A 20094-nucleotide genomic window follows, 5' to 3' on the forward strand; every position below is an offset into this window, starting at 1 on the left:
CAATATAATTCTACAAATAAGAGCACATCCCAAAATAAGATGTAAGGCAAGTATCTGTCCCCGAAACTATGCCACTTGTTTCACGAGTTTATATATATAAGATGCTATTTATATAACCCTGATTACCCAGACATCAGGGCATTACTGAAAGGATATCCATAAAATAATACAGGCATCAATTGCTGAGAGGGCCAGGTTTACTATCAGAGCCAATGAGTAAGAAAAATACTACAGCAGCAGAAAGAAAAGGAAATTGACAGAGGGTTAGAGTTGCTAAAAGTTGAAGATTACATACAGGACAGTGTGATCTGAAAAACAGTATGTATCCATAAAATGTTTTATTTAAGGAGTAATTTATTACAAAACTTACTGAGCTCACTAAGTCAAGTTTATAGCATTTACCACCTTGAATCTAATGGGTTATTGCTGACAGTGATTTTTAAATAAATAACTACTAGAATGCCCAGTAGTTATTAATCCAGCTGGAATGACCATTCACATTAATCCAACTCTGACAAAATTTATCATTTATATTTAGTGCTTTGGCTTCCCTTCCTGACAAAGAGCATGATTTTATAATTCTCAAGAATAAAGTGAAACAATTAGTTGCATTTTAGAAAAGCCTCTGAAACTCAAGTACTAATTAAGCAAAGAGCACTATCACTTTAAAACAAAAAAGAGAGGGTGCCTGGAGGGGCGGTCAGCTGAGCATCTGACTCTTGGTTTGGACTCAGATCCTCATCTCAGCGTCATGAGATGGAGCCCCTCATCAGGCTCCAAGCTCCTTGGGAGTCTGCATGGGATTCTCTCTCCCTCTTCCCCTGCCCCTCCTCAACAAGCATGCACACATGCTATCTCTCTCAAATAAATAAATCTTTTAAAAAAGTGTATTATTAAGCAAAATTATAATCTTTGCCACTTATACAAGAATGAGGGCCCACTGTCTGGGAGGAGGCAATGAGTAAGTAGCAATTTGTGGACAGGTGGGAAAGCATTCATTCCTAGTTACTCATTAAACTTATGAAGTTCTAATGGATTAAAAAGAAAATTTAAATTATATATACATTTTGAAAATCAGAGTTACAAATGATTTAGAAGAAATAGTAAAGAAGTCCACAGACTTTTCTAATTCACCCTCTCAGGACAAAAACAATGTTATTTGAACTGATCATAAATACTTAGATTAAGCAGTACTGACCCCGGTAACTCTGAGGACGCCTTCCATGCCAGAGAACAAAAGATAGAGGGCTCCTGCTACCACAACTTTGTGAAGAGTGACTCCAAGGCGAGGCCTAAACAGGAAGCAAAGAAAGAGCTGAGCATCAATGCCACAAACTCCAAAATAAGTTAAAAGCAATCACTTAATTAAAATACTGGTCAATAACTTAACAGAGGAAGTCAGACATACTTAATCTACATAAGAAAAAAAAAAACTCCGAAGAACTTATGGTCTTAAACCAAGTTAATAACTACTAGAACTTTAGATCTGGTTCCCGGTTACTGTATCAAAAAAACAAAAACAAAAACTCATTTTATTATAGAGACTTCTGAAACATTCAACAGTATAATGAATCCCTCTATGTCCAACATCTAGTCCCAATAACCACTAAGTTATAGTCAATTGTGCCTCATGCAAATCCCATCCACTTCCTATCCTCCCATATTATCTTCAAGCAAATCCTAGATAGTGTATCTTTAACTTGTATATATTTCAGCATGTTTTTAACCAACAAGGACTTTTTAAATACATTAGCACAATACCATTACCAAATCTAAAAGTTTTGATATAAGCAAATATCCTATTGCAACCCATTAGATAAACTGTACATTTGTAAGCTCAGAATCCAACAAAATATGAAGTCTTTCAAGCAGCTTATGCTTCAAGATGCCATTCAATCAGAATCTGCATTCTGATTGATAACAAGATCTCCAAGTGATTCATTACTGCACTGTCAGTTTGAGATGCATTGCCTTAAATCATGTCTACCTAAGTCTAAGTAGTATTTGTCCTTGTATTTTTTTATTATATGCTAGCAAAGGTCCATATGGGCAAGGATTTTTCTCCCCACTGTTGTATTTTTGAAACCTAGGCCCTGGCATATAGTAGGCCCTCATATTTGTTAAATGAATTAAATAATTTTTAAAAATGAAACTCACCCCATTTCCCTAACCCCATTGAAAACAAATCTCCCTCCAGTGAATAAGTTTAAAAAGTTAAAACCCAATTCTTCAATCCCACTTAAAGCAAGACTCCTTGAAATAGCTCTCTATACCCAGCTAGTTCCAATTTCTCTGCTCCTATTCTCTCTTGAACTCACTCCAGTAAAGCTTTTATCCTAGCATTTCCCTAAACCATCTTATTAAGGTCACTTATGTCTTCCATGTAGTTCAACCCAATGGCCATCATTTAACCCTCCTGACACAATCGCTCCTCCGTGAAACTCTTCAGGTTTGCCTCTCACCACAATAAACCTTCTCAAATTCCTCTAATTCTGTTTCACCTCACTGAATTCTAAGTAACTGAAAATGTTCAAGGGCTCCGTCCTTTGATCTCGTCTATATACAATTACTTCCTCAGTGACTGCATTCCATTCTCATGGTTTTAGATAAACATATATATCCTGATGACTCCCAAATTCATATCTCTACCCCACTCTCTCTTCTTTATTTCCCCATTTGGTTACCTAACTGAACTCCTAATTTTGCCTCTACTCCAAACTTATTTCACCTAAGATTCTCCTTAACTTATAAATTCCATCCTTTCATTGCTCAGACCAAAATAGTTGGCATCATCCTTGATTCTTCTTCTCGTTCATATCACACAGTTGATCTACCAGAAAATTCCATTGGCTCTACCTTCAAAATATATACAGACCACATCTTAGCATCTCTTCCTCTAGGTATACATATGGTCCCCCACACCACCTTTAGATCTCTGTGTAAATGTCACTAAGTGAAGCCTTCCTTGGCAACCCTATTTACAACTATATGCTTCACTTCTTGCCTAGCACTCTCTACACCCTTCCTCTGCTTTATCTGCTCCATAGCACTTACCACTGACATATTAGATATTTACTTACTTATCTGTATCTTTGTCCCCTCCCTCCACAAATGTAAACTCCAAGTCTTTTGTTTACTTGCTGTGTCCTCAGCACCTAGAATAATATCTAGTATACAGAAGGCACTCAATAAAATTTTTGAAAAATAAATTATTTTCAGACTTTTTTTCAGACCGAGTGACATTCTCATAAAAAAATTGATTTCAAAAACATTTTGGAAGATTAAAAGTCACTCTAAGTTCACCCTAAAAATTTGATGTTTTAACATCATTCACTACATTGCTGATTTTCCTACAAATGCTCGAGTTCTCAGAAGTGAAATGAAACACTTAACATTTTTTAGAAACCTGTCTTATTGCAAACTATTTCTTATATCAATTCTTTCAGAATTACAACAGGAACCTACAATACTGTTTCAATTTAATCAGTGTTTTAATATGTTCTTCCATATAAAAAGTCCATACTTACTTAACTATGCCATACCCCAGGCTGACTATAATGACCAGGGTTCGAGCCAGCGAGCGTTTAACTGCTGAAAGCAGCTCTGCAAGGATCAGGGCACCTTGGACTATAAGGAAGAAAGAAAGAAAGAGTGCTATAATCTAGGTTTGGGAAAAGGCGTGACTCTAGAACCAGAATGTCGATCTAGATAACTAATGCTCTTCAGAATAAGCATTGGGATTAGTCCTGTTCAAAGAAAATACCTCTCCTGCAATTCTTCTAAGTACACAAGCTGATTTCACTTACCTTGCTCATGTGAATAGCAGTCTGGGTATGCTTGAATCACCTTCCCTCCCTAACCCCACTTCACTAAAACCTCAGCAGAATACCTCACCTACATAGTTTATAACACCTACAGAACTTTTCTCCCATTTTTAAAAACTGGGGAATACAGATTGAAAAAATACATATACACTGAAAAGCACAAAACACAAACACACAGAGTTTTCAAATTATTTTCACATCTACTACTTTCAAGCCTTTTCAAAGATAGGGAAAGCTCTAATTAGTAATCTTACAATAATCATCATTCATAATCAAATGGTCTAATGAAGAGAGAACCAAAGCTATCACAAAAAATTTCAGCAAAATAATTCGTCATTAGCTGTTTACTTCAGTGAACCATAAACACCCTCCCATTTTCTTGGTATTACTGTGCTTAACCAATTCTTAGAGGTACTTCTCCCTCATATTTTAAAATCTCTGAAATCAAAATAGGTCAATGGCATCTTACTATTAAGTTGGCAGTATTTATTTCTCTCCTTAGATGGATAATATAATAATGGTACCTTAAAAATCAATGGCAATTGAGGGGCGCCTGGGTGGCTCAGTGGGTTAAAGCCTCTGCCTTCAGCTCAAGTCATGATCCCAGGGTCCTGGGATCGAGCCCCGCATCGGGCTCTCTGCTCAGTGGAGAGCCTGCTTCTGCCTCTCTCTCTCTCTCTACCTGCCTCTCAGCCTACTTGTGATCTCTGTCAGATAAATGGATAAAATCTTAAAAAAAAAAAAAAAATCAATGGCAATTGAGATGCAGCGATGGTGATAATCTTATCCAAAATGGCCACTGCTGCTGTAACTTGTGTGAATCTATTTCAGCACAATTCACTCTTAAATCACTGAACCCGTAAATTACGAGATTAAAAACAAAAGTTACAAGTGATTATGCTTAAGTTATTCTAATAATTAAGAAACCGAAAAGTTAAACCCACTTAACGACTGCCGACATGAGGAAAACTCACGTCTTACCTGCCAATCACTCATAAGACAGGCGAACACTCTTTGGTTACATACCTGATTCGCCTTTATATCGGATGTTCTGAAATTCTGCATAAAAAACAGCTTTCTCGAGCATTCCCAGGAAGATGACAGCACCAATCCAAAACTGGATTCTCAGGAGATCTCTCCAATAGCAGGCAGACCATGCCAGCCACAGAACACCAAACAGGACATATACAATACACATCACCATGAAAAACTGTCATCCAAATGGGTAAGAAATAAAAAGGAGGATTAGGGCCAAGAGCCAATTTAGAATACTCAGTCCTAAACTATATAAAATATATATATATTCTACCTCCTACTATAAGAGTAATTATTTCATTTCTTTGAAGTTCAATACTAACACAAAAAAATCATCTCCTCTTGCAGAGAGAGAAACTACCTAAGGACCTATCATCAAGAGTAACTGTTCTTCTGCATTTAAAGTGTCTTTCAGCTCACAATCTAAAAGTACATAAATAAGGAGAACACTAAGGAGCAAAGAAGACATGGCAGGGTGAAGATACATCTAAAGGCAATGAAACACAATGTGCGAAAACTATGAAAGGGAAAAGAAGAATGAACAAAGGAAATCTGAAAACAGTGAGGCTATTCCAATAGACACAAACACACACGATGAAGTGTCATCATTTAGTTACTTTAAATGCAATCAGAAACTACAGGAAGGTAAGAAGTGCCCCACTTTGAATTCTAGACAGAATATGAGATCTGAAATTATCTTTGAGGTACTTTCCAATTCTGAAATTCCACAAGTCATCAACTGACACTCTCAAGGTCATATTTTAGTAAGAAGTACAAAACTAAAAAGCAGTGTTTTCTGAACCGTTCAGAACAATTCTTGAAAGAATATTAACACAAAACATGAACAATCTTTCAACTTAAACTTATGTAATGTTAAGGGTAAGAATATAAGTTCACTTACAATCATCAAAGGATATTCTTCAAGCGTGAGGTATTCATAGGGACCCTTCACTTCAACAGTCACTGCCAAAAACACAGTCCTCGAAATTAATGTTAAGGATGCAGAAATTAAACAAGAACATTGCATAAGATTTGTCTGGTGAAATTAATGAAAATTCCATTGGGTTATTTACTTTTAACCATTTCAATTCTGGTGAATATTATATTTATAGAGCACTCTGAAATTCCTGAGGTGTTCTCATGATTCATGCTGTGTCCCAGACAGGCCTCCATACTCCTGCTCCCGACAGTATATTAAGTGGAAAAGTCCTTCGCTCCCAGACACACATCCTGGAAAGACTAGATTTAAGTTGGGGCACCTGGGTGGCTCAGTGGGTTAAAGCCTCTGACTTCAATTCAGGTCATGATCTCAGGGTCCTGGGATTGAGCCCTGAATCGGGCTCACTGCTCATTGGGGAGCCTGCTTCCCCCATCTCTGCCTGCCTCTCTGCCTATTTGTGATCTCCCTCTCTGTGTGTCAAATAAATTTTAAAAAATATGGAAAAAAAAAAGACTAGATTTAAGTTATTTCTTCCATAAACCCCAACTGGAACCACAGCCCGGCTCCTCTAAATTCCAAACGTATTTCATATGTACTTTTCCTTACAATACATCAATGATGTGCTTTGAAAAGTATAGGATTTCATTCCTTCATTCTGCTATTCTCTTTGTCTTCTATCTAACCTTACCTATATTCTCCTATTTATTACTTTTTTTACCTACGTCAAGTTTATGGGACTTTGCTACATTAATGTTTAATTCTCATTAAATACTTAATAACAACAACAAACTGGTTAATTTTTACAAAGTATTTAATAAAAATCTGAAAGAAAGATCTGCCTTACTGAAGCAAAACTACGACTTTTAAAATTGTGATTGATAAAACTATCTTAGTTCTGATTGATAAATACTTAAGTGAGAAGTGTTAGTCTGTGATGACAGACTACAATTGTCTAGTCAACAAAAATTTCCTAGTTTTTACCAAGCAAAAGGAACATGCGATTATTAAAAGTAAACCAAAAAAAGAAAGTAAATCCAATCCAACATTCATATGAACAAAAGGAGCACCCTTTTGATTTTATGATTTTAGCAATCATAAAAATTTTAAGCACGTTGTTTCTTAAACCTACACCTTCTTAATTTAATAAATAGGAAACAAAATAATTAGTAAATATTTATTGTATCCTTTGTTTACTCTACGCCAAGGGTCAGCAAAATACAGCACATGGGCAAATGTAGTCACCCACTTTTTATAGTTTCACTGAGAAACAGCCACATCCATTCACTTACATATTATCTATGGTTGCAAATTCACACAAAAATGGCAGAGCTGGGTGGCTGTAGTAGAGAGAACATTTACTATCTGGCTCTTTAAGAAAATTTGGCTATATTTTTCCACAAATACCCTGTGAGAAAGAATCTAGAGGATGAAGCAAAAGAAGAAATGGCTAGTTCTCAGGGACTGCTGACATTCAGGGGTATGACCACAGAATTCTCCCAGAAGGAGTGGGGATGCCTGAACCACACTCAGTGGCAACTATACAGGGATGTGAGGTTAGAAAACTATGGAAACCCCCTCTTCTTGGGTCTCACTGTGTCAAAGCCAGACCTGATCATGTTTTTGAATCAAGAGAAGCAGTCTGGGATGTGAAAAGGATTCCATCCAGAAGAATACCTACTATCCAAGATTATCAAGTTCTTAGATTTCTCTAGGGATTCTGCTTCAGCTTGTGATGGTCCACAGTGAGGGGGCCAGGAGACTCTCCTTGGAGTGGGAGAGCCTACATAATCTGAAAGCTTCTTTGCTGCTATGAGGACCCTGGGGAAATCTCCCTATTTCTGAGAAACTCTATGCTAAGCACTTTGTAAATTCTGTTTTTCATCATGGGAGAAGTAGGTCAGGGCAGTTGCATGCACACTGGGGTTTTGTGCAGAAATTCCTGGAACACTGGAGACAGATTTCTAACATTTTCTGGTTTATGTTTTCCAATGTCATGGAGGCTTAATTGTAATCTTATAAAATTGAGACTCTATAACTTCATCAAATAGCAAAGCACCTTCCTAAAATGAGAAAATGTACAGTTTTATTTCCCTTCAAAAGTCTTTTTTTGTTGTTCATATTAGCTAATACAGAAATTTCCACTCTATATTCCATTCCTCAAATGGTGAATTAATGTAATGTTTCTGTTTCTTAGAATTCCTACATAAATAATGCTATTGGGGAACTAGCACATTTAGAACTCAGAACTTGTAGCCTTTATTAATAAAGTCTCAGTTATTACCTAACTCAAAAAAAAAAGGCTAAAAAAAAAGAAAGAAAGAAAATTTGGCTAACGCTTGCTCTATGCCAAAATATAAAGTAAATTTATTAAGCACTTACTATGTGACACGCATTAGAGAAAAAAGAGGAGATAAAAAGATGAATAAAATGTTTTCTACCAGCCCGCAGAAAACCAGCTAGAAGGGAGAGAAAGTAGGAAAGCAAGACAGAGAACCCCCCAACATATGCTTTCTCTCTCGTGCTTGCTCTCTCAAATAAACAAAATCTTTAAAAATAAATAAATAAAAATAAAATACCTTCTTATCTCCAAACAATGGATGGATAAAACAAAATAAGGACGTAAGTTCAAAAACAAGATATATACCTCCAAATATCAAAACTGAACAGAAACTCAGAACAGTGTATGACACTGAAGCTATGGTCATTTTGACTCTGGGCCGGAAAAGCAAGCTATAGTAGTCAGGAGTGCAGTTCTTATGGGATTACCAAAATTAGTAGGAGTCTAAGGAAAACCAGGAGCAGAGCCAGATTTAATGCATGAAGAGGCTGAAGTGGAACGGAACAGGGCTTCTTTTCCATCCTTTTCCAAGAAAGAAGGTTGAAAGTAAATGCTAGCAACTGCTGCTTTAGACTATTATTCTTTAGAAAGCTATGGGCCTAGAGGGGCGCCTGGGTGGCTCAGTGGGTTAAGCCGCTGCCTTCGGCTCAGGTCATGATCTCAGGGACCTGGGATCAAGTCCCGCATCAGGCTCTCTGCTCAGCAGGGAGCCTGCTTCCTCCTCTCTCTCTCTCTGCCTGCCTCTCTGCCTACTGGTGATCTCTCTCTGTCAAATAAATTTTAAAAAATCTTAAAAAAAAAAAAAAAACTATCTAAAATAAAAGAAAGCTATGGGCCTAGAAATACAGGATACCCCTACATCTTGGGTCCAGAAAGTATGCAAGGTAACCCATTGGTTTACCTAGAACTGCTATATCCCATATAACTATAGAGCAGAAGACCCATTTCTGGTTTGGGAATTAAAAGCATTCAACACAACAATCTACAAAAACCAAATATTTTAAATTGAATCAAACAAAAGAAATAGTGAAATAAAAAAGAAAGACACAGTTGGGAAAACTAATAAAAGCTGGTTTGCTGGGATAAAAATACAGTAAAATATAATTCTACGAAGTTTTTTTAAAAGTTAAAAAGGGAAGATAAAAGCAGAAAGAATGAAAAAAGCTACAGATACAGATTTTTTGGTAAAGAAATACTACTCATTATGCCAATAAAATCTGAAATCTTGAATGATACGGACAATTTCTTAAAAACAAAAAAAAAATCAAATAAAAACAGAATAATTTAAAAAAAGTATTACTATTAAAAAAGAAAATTAGGGGCACTTGGGTGGCTCAGTGGGTTAAAGCCTCTGCCTCTGGCTGAGGTCACGATCCCAGGGTCCTGGGATCGAGCCCCACATCAGGCTCTCTGCTCAGCAGGGAGCCTGCTTCCCTCCTCTCTCTCTGCCTGCCTCTCTGCCTGCTTGTGCTCTCTGTCTGTCAAATAAAATAAATAAAATCTTAAAAAAAAAAAAGAAAATTAATCGGTCTTTTAAAATCTATATAGAGGAGGAAAAAAAGAACATTAGGCCAAAACACTATAATAAGTTCTACAAAACGTTCAAAAAATGGATAATCCTACCCATACAAAAACTACTCTACAGAATTTTATAATAGGGGATATTCTCCAATTCATTGTATAAGACTAGTATAATCTGGATGCCAAAACCCATAGATGACAGTATGTGAAAAGAAAATTATAGGCCCATCTTAAAATGAGCAAAACTTCCAAATAAAATTGTATAAAACAGAAGTCAGCTATATATATATATATATATATATATATATATATATATATATATAATGTGTGTAAGTGTGTGTATATCAAGATCAATACTGGCATCTCAGAAATTCAAGAATGGGTTTTTCCTTTTTTTTTTTAAGATCTTATTTATTTATTTGAGAGAAAGAGAAGGAACATGATTGGGAAAGGGGCAGAGGGAGAAGCAGAAGCAGTCCCCTCTGAGCAGGGAACCTAACACTGGGCTTAATCCCAGGGACCTGGGCTGAAGGCAGACACTTAACCAACTGACCCACCCAGGTGCTCCCAAGGATGGTTTAACATTAGAAAAATTGGTTAATATAATGCAACACATTAACAGATTAAAAATGGGGGAATCTACATGATCATTTTAATTAATATAATCAAAGCATTTGATAAAACTGAGCACTCATTCTCCATAAAAAAAAAAAAAAAAAAAGGCATAAAAATACACTTAGTAAATGAGGGGGGTAAAAAAATCCCTTAACCAAACACAGAATATTCTGAAAAGTCAACAGTGAAAACAATTAATGGTAAAATGCACTAAGGGTGCCAATAAAGTCAGTAACAAGATAAGGATGATCATCATCATTGTTTCATTCAATATTCTACTCAAGAAAGGAGGGGAGGGAAGAAAACTGCAAAGGAGGAAGAAACATAAAATAGAAACTAAAGAAAATAAGACTGGTTAGTTAAGTGACCACAACATTCCAAGAGGCGATGACTCCAGGAACTGGGTAAGAACAGAAAGGAGAACACTAAGAAAAACTGAGACACTAAAAACTTAACAAAGTCAATTAAATTCATAAATTTCCAAGTTTTCACTTGGTAATCAAGTTATGACAAGTCAAGTTGAGAATACTGAGAACAAATACCAATCCCTGATATGAGGAAGTGGTGATGCAACATGGGGGCTTAAGTGGGTAGAAGAATAAATGAAACAAAATGGGATTGGGAGGGAGACAAACCATAAGTGACTCTTAATCTCACAAAACAAACTGAGGGTTGCTGGGGGGAGGGGGTTTGGGAGAAGGGGGTGGGATTATGGACATTGGGGAGGGTATGTGCTTTGGTGAGTGCTGTAAAGTGTGTAAACCTGGTGATTCACAGACCTGTACCCCTGGGGATAAAAATATATGTTTATAAAAAATAAAAAATTAAAAAAAAAAACTGATAGGACAACCAATAAAATTATTATGATATAGAAATGTAAAAAAAAAAAAAGAATCTTAAAAGCAGGAGGATCAAATGACAGAAAATGAAATCTGGTATCTATAATACATAACAAGAAAGCATAAGTAAAGTGCCTGAAACTGTCTGGTACACAAAACATTTCTTCTTCTTCTTCTTCTTCTACTTCTTTTTTTTTTTTAAGATTTATTCATTTGCTAGACAGAGAGAGAGAGAGAGTACAAGCAGGGGAAGCAGCAGACAGAAGGAGAGGGGGAAGGAGGCTCCCCACTGAGCAGGAAGCCCCACCAGGAGCTTGATCCCAGGACCCTTAATGGACTGAGCCACACTCACAACAAACATTCTTAATTATTCCCTCCCTTACAGCAATTTTACACTACTGATCACACATGAAACAACTAGATAATATGAATGGTACAAAGGAACAAAATGTACGTACTGGTAAAAAGATTACTGAGTGAATTTTCTTTTGAGGATTCCTTTGAGGATGAAATGCCAATATGTACAATAAAAATGTATGGTGCATCTTGCCAAGTTTTCAGTGGATCATGCATTGCCTGGAAAAAAAAAAAAGACATCAAATCTACAAGTCTTAAGAACTAAGAACATGTGTCAATATGAAAATCTTCTTCCAGAATGTGCCTAAAAACATAGCTGAGTTCTTTACTTTCATTCATTAAAACAGCAGGTACAACAGAACAAACGGGCCTATACTGCATAAAGTATGTCAGACTACAAATTATTATATGACAGGACATTTTAGATCTTGTTATACACAAAAATCATGTATTTAACCTATTTTTTTTTTTTTAACAAGGAAAACCTCAGCTAAATATCACTAAATTGAATGTTGCATTAAGCCATGCTAGGATACTTGGTTATATTTTATATAGATAAAGTAAGGAGATTTAAATCACCTCAAAACAAAAAATACCCATGATGTAGACAGTGAATTATATTATAAACACTAACTCCTGAATTTAATTTCCTTTGTTCAATATCCTTCTCAAAACTACCAGAATTTCTAGTGAAAAGGACTCACATTTTTATCAAAAATTAAATCATGGCTAGTCTATGTGGAGTCACTGTCTGTCAAAGTAAAGGAAGTGGAGGTAACATCCTCCATGTATACAGAACAAGTTATTTGGGAAGAATCCGTTTCAAGACCAGTTATTCATAGCCCAAGCAAAAAGCTTTCAAAGGATTTGTTGTCATACTTACTAGCGTACTATGGACCCTCACAAACACAATACTAAAACACAAAGTTAAAGGAGAAAATTACTGGCTTCTTCCTTGTGTGAAAGGAGGTATCAACTGCTTAGACTTACAATTTATTATCTTCTGGTCTTAAAATTAAAAGAAACTTTTACCCAGACACCTCTGGGTAAGTGTCATCGATCTATAAAACCCCTCAAAGTGGATAACAGAGTTTACATATTTATGTGTTTTCCTGTGGAGCCACAGGTTTTCTCAAATGTTCAAATTATCCTACAACCCAAAAAAGGCCAAAATGAGTTCAAAAATTATTTTCCATGCCCAAATCACAAGTGTCAAAGTAGATTAAATGATTCTATAACTATAATACATTTACTAGGTTATCTTAGTAACTTAAGAACATAAATGCCATACTGAATCACATATTGTTTTATTTCTGCCTGAAGGCCTCTTTCTGACAAAATTAAGGAGTTTATGAGAAAAATTTAAAGCTTCAAACTTATAGGTACATCATGTCCTTTACCCATAATTAACTGAATCTTCCCTGAACTTATGTGTGCATTAACCAATAAATCTTAGTTTGGTGGAATAAGCTGCTTTGGTATTAATTCTATACACCTTAAAACTGCCTCTTACAAATTTCAGAAGGGACTCATTAATTCTCATATTCCAGGATTTGACAAAGTTTCCATCTAACCCTGGGATATACATTATTTTGAGCCTGTAAAAATAACCATATGCCAAGTTTTGACTTCGTAACCAGGCTTTGACAAGTCTAAAGTCTAGTTCAGAATACTGAGAACATAATACCAATTAAGAATCTTAAAAGAGGGGTGCCTGGGTGGCTCAGTTGCTAAGCGTCTGCTTTCGGCTCCCATCATGATCCAGCGTCCTGGGATCGAGCCCCACATTGGGCTGCCTGCTCAGCAGGGAGCTTGCTTCTCCCTCTCCCACTCCCCTTGCTTGTGTTCCTTCTCTCACTGTGTCTCTCTCTGTCAAATAAGTAACTCTTAAAAAAAAAAAGAAATCTTAAACTATATGCCAGGCACTCTGGCACAGGTTTAACATTTATTATAGTGCTTAATCCTCACAACAACCATGTATGATATTATAGTGCTTAATCCTCACAACTATGTATGATAGGTACTACTATTAATTAGCTCCTTCGTAACTGTGCTTTAAGAAGTGAATGGATAGGGGCGCCTGAGTGGCTCAGTGGGTTAGAAGCCTCTGCCTTCAGCTCAGGTCATGATCTCAGGGTCCTGGGATCGAGCCCCGTGTCGAGCACTCTGCTCGGCAGGGAGCCTGCTTCCCTTCTTCTCTCTCTGCCTGCCTCTCTGCCTACTTGTGATCTCTGTCTGTCAAATGAATAAATAAAATCTTAAAAAAAAAGTGAATGGATAAAATAAACTGTGATACATTCAAGTAATGGAAAATTATTTAGCACTAAAAGGAAATGAACTATCAAGCCATGAGAATGCATGGAGAAACCTTAAACTCATAATACTAAGTGAAAGAAGCCAATCTGAAAAGGCTATATATCACACAATTTCAACTATAAAACATTCTGGAAAATACACAACTATGGAGACAGTAAAACAACAACAGAAAACAATCAGGGTGCCTGGGTGGCTCAGTCAAGCATCTGACTCTCCATTTCAGCTCAGGTCATGATCTCAGGGTATGAGATTGAGCCCCCTGTGGGGCTCCACACTCAGCAGGGAGTTGGCTTGAGATTCTCTCACCCTTTCTCTCTGCACAACCCCCCCCTTTCCAAATAAATAAATCAATAAATCTCTAAAGAAAAAAATCAATGACTGCCAGGGGCTTGAAGGGAAGGAGAGATGACTAGGTAGAGGGAGCACTGAGGATTTTTAGGGCAATGAAACTTTTCTCTATATTATAATATCGGTCACTTTACATTTGACTAAAAACAAATAACACAAGGAACTAACACTAATGTAACTATGGACTTTGGTTGGTAACAATGTGTCAATGTTGATTCATCAACTGTAACAAATGTGTCACACTGGCTGGTGCAAGATGGAGGGGGAGTCTGCGTTTATGAAGGAGCTATGTAGGACCCCTGCCTTTTGCTCAATTGTATTACGAATCTAAAGCTGCTCTAAAAAAGGAAATCTACTAATTTAAAAAACATTACAATGGTAAATATATCACATTACTGCTTAAATCAAACCATAAAATTGAATTAATAGAAACATTAATACTTCTTAGGGAGAAAAGACAGAGAAAAGCCCCTTTGTCTAAAAAACTTGTTTTATCAGAGCTTTAAAAAAAGGAGGAGGTGCTGAACTTGTGATTACCCTTTAAATAGAATTATTAGGGGCACCTGGGTGGCTCAGTTGGTTAAGGATCTGCCTTCAGTTTGGATCATGTTCCCAGGGTGTTGGGCTCAAGCCCCATGTCGGGCTCCCTGCTCAGTGGGGAGTCTGTTTCTCTTTCTCCCCCATTCTCGTTCTCTATCTCAAATAAATAAAATCTTTTTAAATAAATAAAAATAGTATTATTAAAGTATTCTCCTCTTAGGTCCAATTTTCAGGAAGAATGATCAAAGGACAGATAAATCTCTGACTTTTTATTATAATCTGACTAAATATCTCTAAATAAATATTACTTGTGATATTCATCAGGGTCATCTTCCAGCCAGCTTTAATCACTAGGAACAGGGCTCAAGCCTTGAGCAAATTTTAGAAGTATGCTATGCTTCAGAGGGTGCCTGGCTGACTCAGTTGGTGAAAAACGTGACTCTTGATCTTCGAGTTCTGAGTCTGAGCCCATTGTTGGATGCAGAGAATATTTAAAGGGGAGCCTTGGAAGGCTCAGTGGGCTAAAGTCTCTGCCCTCAGCTCAGGTTATGATCCCAGAGTCCTGGGATCGAGTCCTGTATCGGGCTCTCCGCTTGGCAGGAAGCCTGCTTCTCCCTCTCCCACTCCCCCTTGCTTGTGTTCCCTCTCTCGCTGTGTCTCTCTCTGTCAAATAAATAAATAAAATATTAAAAAATAAAAAATAAATAAAAATAAAATACAGTATAAAATCTTTTAAAAAATAAAATCATAAAAAATGCTATACACAAAAGGCCACTGAATAAAAGCACAATTACAAACAACCTATCTGCATACAAATAAATGTTTAGCTTCAGCAATTATTTTTTATAAATACAATTTACAATAATTTAATCTGACAAACTGCATAAAATCTGTTTTAAATTATAACAGTCATTGTGAGCACAGAGGGAAACTCAATCCTCTTTTCTTAGGACAATAAATTGCTGTTATTTTTCTCTAGAATAAAATATAAACATATAGAACAAAATATACATAGAACATATAGAACAAATAGAACAAAATATTAAAAAAGAACTTATAGGGTGCCTGGGTGGCTCAGTGGGTTAAGCTGCTGCCTTCGGCTCAGGTCATGATCTCAGGGTCCTGGGATCGAGTCCCGCATCGGGCTCTCTGCTTGGCAGGGAGCCTGTTTCCTCCTCCTCTCTCTCTGCCTGCCTCTCTACCTACTTGTGATCTCTCTCTGTCAGATAAATAAATAAAATCTTTAAAAAAAAAAAAAAAAAAAAAAAAGAACTTATAAATTATAAATTGTGCATACACTTGGAACCAGCAATTCAACCTCTAGGAATTTAGGCTAAGAAAATAAATGTGCTCAGGGTACCTGGGTGGCTCAGTGAGTTGAGCATTTCCTACTCTTGTTCTCAACTTGGTCTTGATCTCAGAGTCATGAATTCAAGCCCCAGTGTGGAGCCTACTTTAAAAAAAAGAAGTATGCACAAAGATATAGCAGTACATTAGGAATGGGACCTTATCTATCATAGGGAAAATTTGGAAACAAAACAATATACATCAATCAGGAGTTAAGTATAAAAATCATGGTGAAATGAAAAAGTATGCAACCATTAAAAAAGTGAAATAGCACTCAATGTACCAATCTAGTAAGTGAAAACAAAAAATTATATAGCAGTATATATAACATAATCTCACTTTGGTCAGTAAATATCTCTTCTGTGTCATCACACTGAACTGCTAGAAAATAAAATTACAAGGGATTTACTTTTACGTGTATAGAAGCAACATGTGCCAACATGGAAGTCTTTTGAAACCAGAATATAAAAATTTTTTTAAATATTCAAAATTAATCACTGAAGTGCTGTTTAAAATTGCAAGATAATGAAACACATATATGTCTGACAATGGATCGTTTGCTAACAAATTACAATGTATGAATACAAAAAATACTCTGCAGAGACCTAAATAATGATGTCATACAGTATTTACTAAACTGGAAGGAAGTACATGTTATACTGCCAAGCTAAAAAAAAACGCTACAACGTAATATATATTGTAGGATTCCCATTATTAAATAAATAGAAGTATGTTCAGAGACAAAAGATTGTAAAATAAATATATTTATACTCTACAGTGTGTGGTAGTATTAGATGATTATTTCTTCTTTGCATTTATGTATGTTTTCTAAATTTTTGATAGTGAATATATGCAGATTAGCAATAAGAAAAAAAAATTTTTTTAATGAAGTCTGCAGTGCCAAACTCATCTTTAGGTTAAAATTCCATAAACTATAAATCGGGGCAGGGAAAGGGGGGAATAGCAGAATAGCAGAATGAGGACCTCTGAAAAGATACTTATCCCCAAAAGCAACAAGAACATGGGCAAAATGATCTAAATCAACATTTCTGCCAAGTCCAGAAATTAGCTAAAAACTTGCGCCAACCCTAAATGCGTTTCCTTAAGAAAAACAGTTGGGTGTCTTTAAGAAAAACAAGCCTGTGGTGTTTTTGTTCATCCTAATCCCACGTCCCTCTTCCAAACACCTTAAAACCAAAGTTCTCACAACTGTAATGGCTGTGAAAAAGAGCAGTTTGGCAGCCACTGGAAAAAACAGAACCGGTTTGGAGCTGCCCTCAAACCCAGTGGCAGAGCTCTCTGGCAGGTGCTGAAAAGCTCCTTTCCCAGGTCTTATCTTTTTATATGACCTAGTCCATCCTCATATAGGATCCTATAGTCAAGGCACCATCAAAGGCACTCAGCAGCAACTGTGACAGATCATAACTGTACCCCTCCCTCAGCTGATGTTAGCAGGCTGGGCTATCAAGAGGCTGACTAAAAACTTAAAAGGAAAGACTGGAAATGAGATGATCACAGGTGGTCTCAAGGGTGACAAGGGTGGGAAGAGAAGTGACTGCTAATGGCTTTCCCATAATCAAAATAGTGACTTTCTGGGGTGACAAAGATGTTCTGGAATTAGATCCTGATTGGTGGTTGCACAACTTCTGAATATACTATATAAAACACTGAATTATAGCTTTTAAAAGGCTGAATTCTGAGATATGTATGTCTGAATAAAGTCATTATAAAATTTAAAACTTTAATCAGTTTTGTAAAAAGCATGATCCAACATGGTTAACAGTCTTATTTCCTCTGTATTTTTAAGAGGTAAAGTTTTGAGGAATTAGTTATTGTGAATTAGAAAGTGAATTATGAAAATAAAGGCATATTTATCATTTTCAACCTTATTTCAGCTTTCCAAACTGTCTTCCAGTTATACTCTATCATAAGATAAATTCAGATGTAGTTTGAGGATCTTTTTTAAAGGTTCTTCCTATTTATGAGTCACATCTATTGGCTGATGATTACAAAAACAGACTTTAGCAAATAGGGAAAATACAGGAAATACATAGAAGAAAATAAAAATTGCTCATATTATCCACAACAACCATTACTAACACTTTTGGGTTTAAAGGTTTGTTTTTGTTTGTTTGTTTTGTTTTTTTAATAATCTCTACACCCAATGTGGGATATGAACTGAGAACCCCAACACCAAGAGTCAGACGTTCTACTGACTGAGCCAGGCAGGTGCCTCAGCATTTTGTGTTTAAACTTCCATTCTTAAATTTCTTTTTTAGTGCTCGCTTCGGCAGCACATATACTTAAATTTCTTTTTTAAATGGTACAATATCAATAAGATTCAAAACACATAAACCTAAGAAACTGAAATATGTGTTCATTGTTCCAAATTAGCTACTATACTTACAGTTTTGTCTCCGGTAAGAGTAAGATTTGTTCCATTCTCCTTAGCCTTTAAACATTAAAAAAAAAGGAAAAGAAAATTAATTCAGAATTTTTACTTTACTCTCAGAAATACATAACAATGCAAACAATTACCTCCTGTTTTTCTCCTAAAAGAGGCAATCGATGTACAAAATCCCCAGAAAAGCTCTATGAAAGAAACAGAACATTAAAATTAAAGAAGTATAATAGTTAAACATCGTTCAAAATCCACAGAAATGATTAAAGCAAAACTTATTGTAACAGTAAAAAAATATGGCACTGACAGACAAAAGATTTCCAATGAACCATAAACAAGTGAGTAGACTAAACTGAGAACTAAAAAATAGTATCAGACTAAACTGGCCATTCAATTTTTCTATTAAGAATTAAAGACATTTAAAAATTTAAAAAACCCTTAAACAGAAGGTATATGCTTAGTATGGAGAGAGCTTATGGTTCCCTTTCCTGCTACAGATGAGAAAAATATGGCTATATGTTATAAAGCTTTAGATGGAGAAATGGGATTTGAACATAGGATTTCAACTCTTGGGTCTACTGAGTTAAGTGCTCCTTCCACCACAACACACTCACGCCTATAAAAAAAAACTACACTAACTACCTTTCTTATCAGTTATCAGCAGATGAGGCATTTACCTTCCTGAGTAATTAGAACATGTATTTCAACTCTGTTACATTAGACTGGAGGAGGAGAGGTAAGCTTACTAATAGGGGTATATGCCAAGACCCTGGAAAGATTATAGCAGATCTCAAAGTGAACCTTGGGCAGCACTATACAACAGGTAGCTTCCCATGATAAAATCCAAGAAAAGCCAACCAATCCTCCCAGGCTAGAAAACTAACAGAAAGTCTCTTACTCAACATTCCACTGTTTCTAGATTCCTTATTCTTCCACCATTATAAAGATATCTTTTTTCTCCAAATCCATAAACTCTAAGCTATAACAAGAACTGAACTATCAATTGTTATAGTTAGATTATCAATTACCTCATTTGCTTATTAATCACTAATTATTAAATTAAGGTCTTCTTATAAACCAACTTTACTTCTAGTAATTGGACACAAAACCTAGCTTTTGGTGAACTCTGCCTCTTCAAGGCAATTTGCTAAATATTCGAAAGCAATAAACACAGTAAGGACAAAAAGGCTATAGTTAACAAGAACTATTTTCAACACCCATAAAATATATCATTTCTCCATCAAAAAACTGGTGCTAGATCCTATTTCTAAGAAAAAAAAATTTCAAAGATAAATTCCAATTACATGATTACATATGTGTAAACATTAAAAATACACATTATTTACCTCTTCTCCTTTACTCAAGAAAAAGTATGAAATTCAACTCTTTGAGTTCAGGTCTGTAGCAGTAAAATCTAGAAACACTGATTTTTCTGAAAACATATTAATTAGATGAGATGACAAGAGAACTAAAAATTGGGGGTTCCAAATGTCCATCAGTGGATGAATGGATTAAAAAAAATTTGGTATATATATATATATATATATATGCAATTCATACTTAAAAAAAGAATTAAATGATATATGGATGAACTTTGAAAATATTTCACTAAGAGAAAGAAGCCAAACAAATATTTTATGATTCCATTCCTTGAAGAATCTAGAATACTGAAA

The 20094-nt window shown here is 35.8% G+C and overlaps 1 protein-coding gene across 4 annotated transcripts in view; it reads right to left on the reverse strand.

Moving 5' to 3' along the window:
* TMEM87A (transmembrane protein 87A) overlaps positions 1–20094 on the reverse strand; it is a 44524-nt gene that overhangs the window by 15167 nt on the left and 9263 nt on the right. For 2 of the 4 annotated variants that reach the window (XM_059181269.1, XM_059181267.1), the window contains exons 5-12: positions 18559–18612; positions 18428–18472; positions 11571–11688; positions 5761–5822; positions 4851–5034; positions 3528–3627; positions 1199–1292; positions 153–228 (exon numbers count right to left, since the gene is read on the reverse strand). In XM_059181269.1, coding sequence (XP_059037252.1) covers positions 153–228; positions 1199–1292; positions 3528–3627; positions 4851–5034; positions 5761–5822; positions 11571–11688; positions 18428–18472; positions 18559–18612 — 733 coding nt within the window. The remainder of the gene's footprint in view (positions 1–152; positions 229–1198; positions 1293–3527; positions 3628–4850; positions 5035–5760; positions 5823–11570; positions 11689–18427; positions 18473–18558; positions 18613–20094) is intronic. The other 2 variants (XM_059181270.1, XM_059181268.1) reach the window with 1 other exon arrangement.

Source organism: Mustela lutreola, chromosome 7, assembly GCF_030435805.1.
Source record: "Mustela lutreola isolate mMusLut2 chromosome 7, mMusLut2.pri, whole genome shotgun sequence".
NCBI lineage: Eukaryota > Metazoa > Chordata > Mammalia > Carnivora > Mustelidae > Mustela > Mustela lutreola.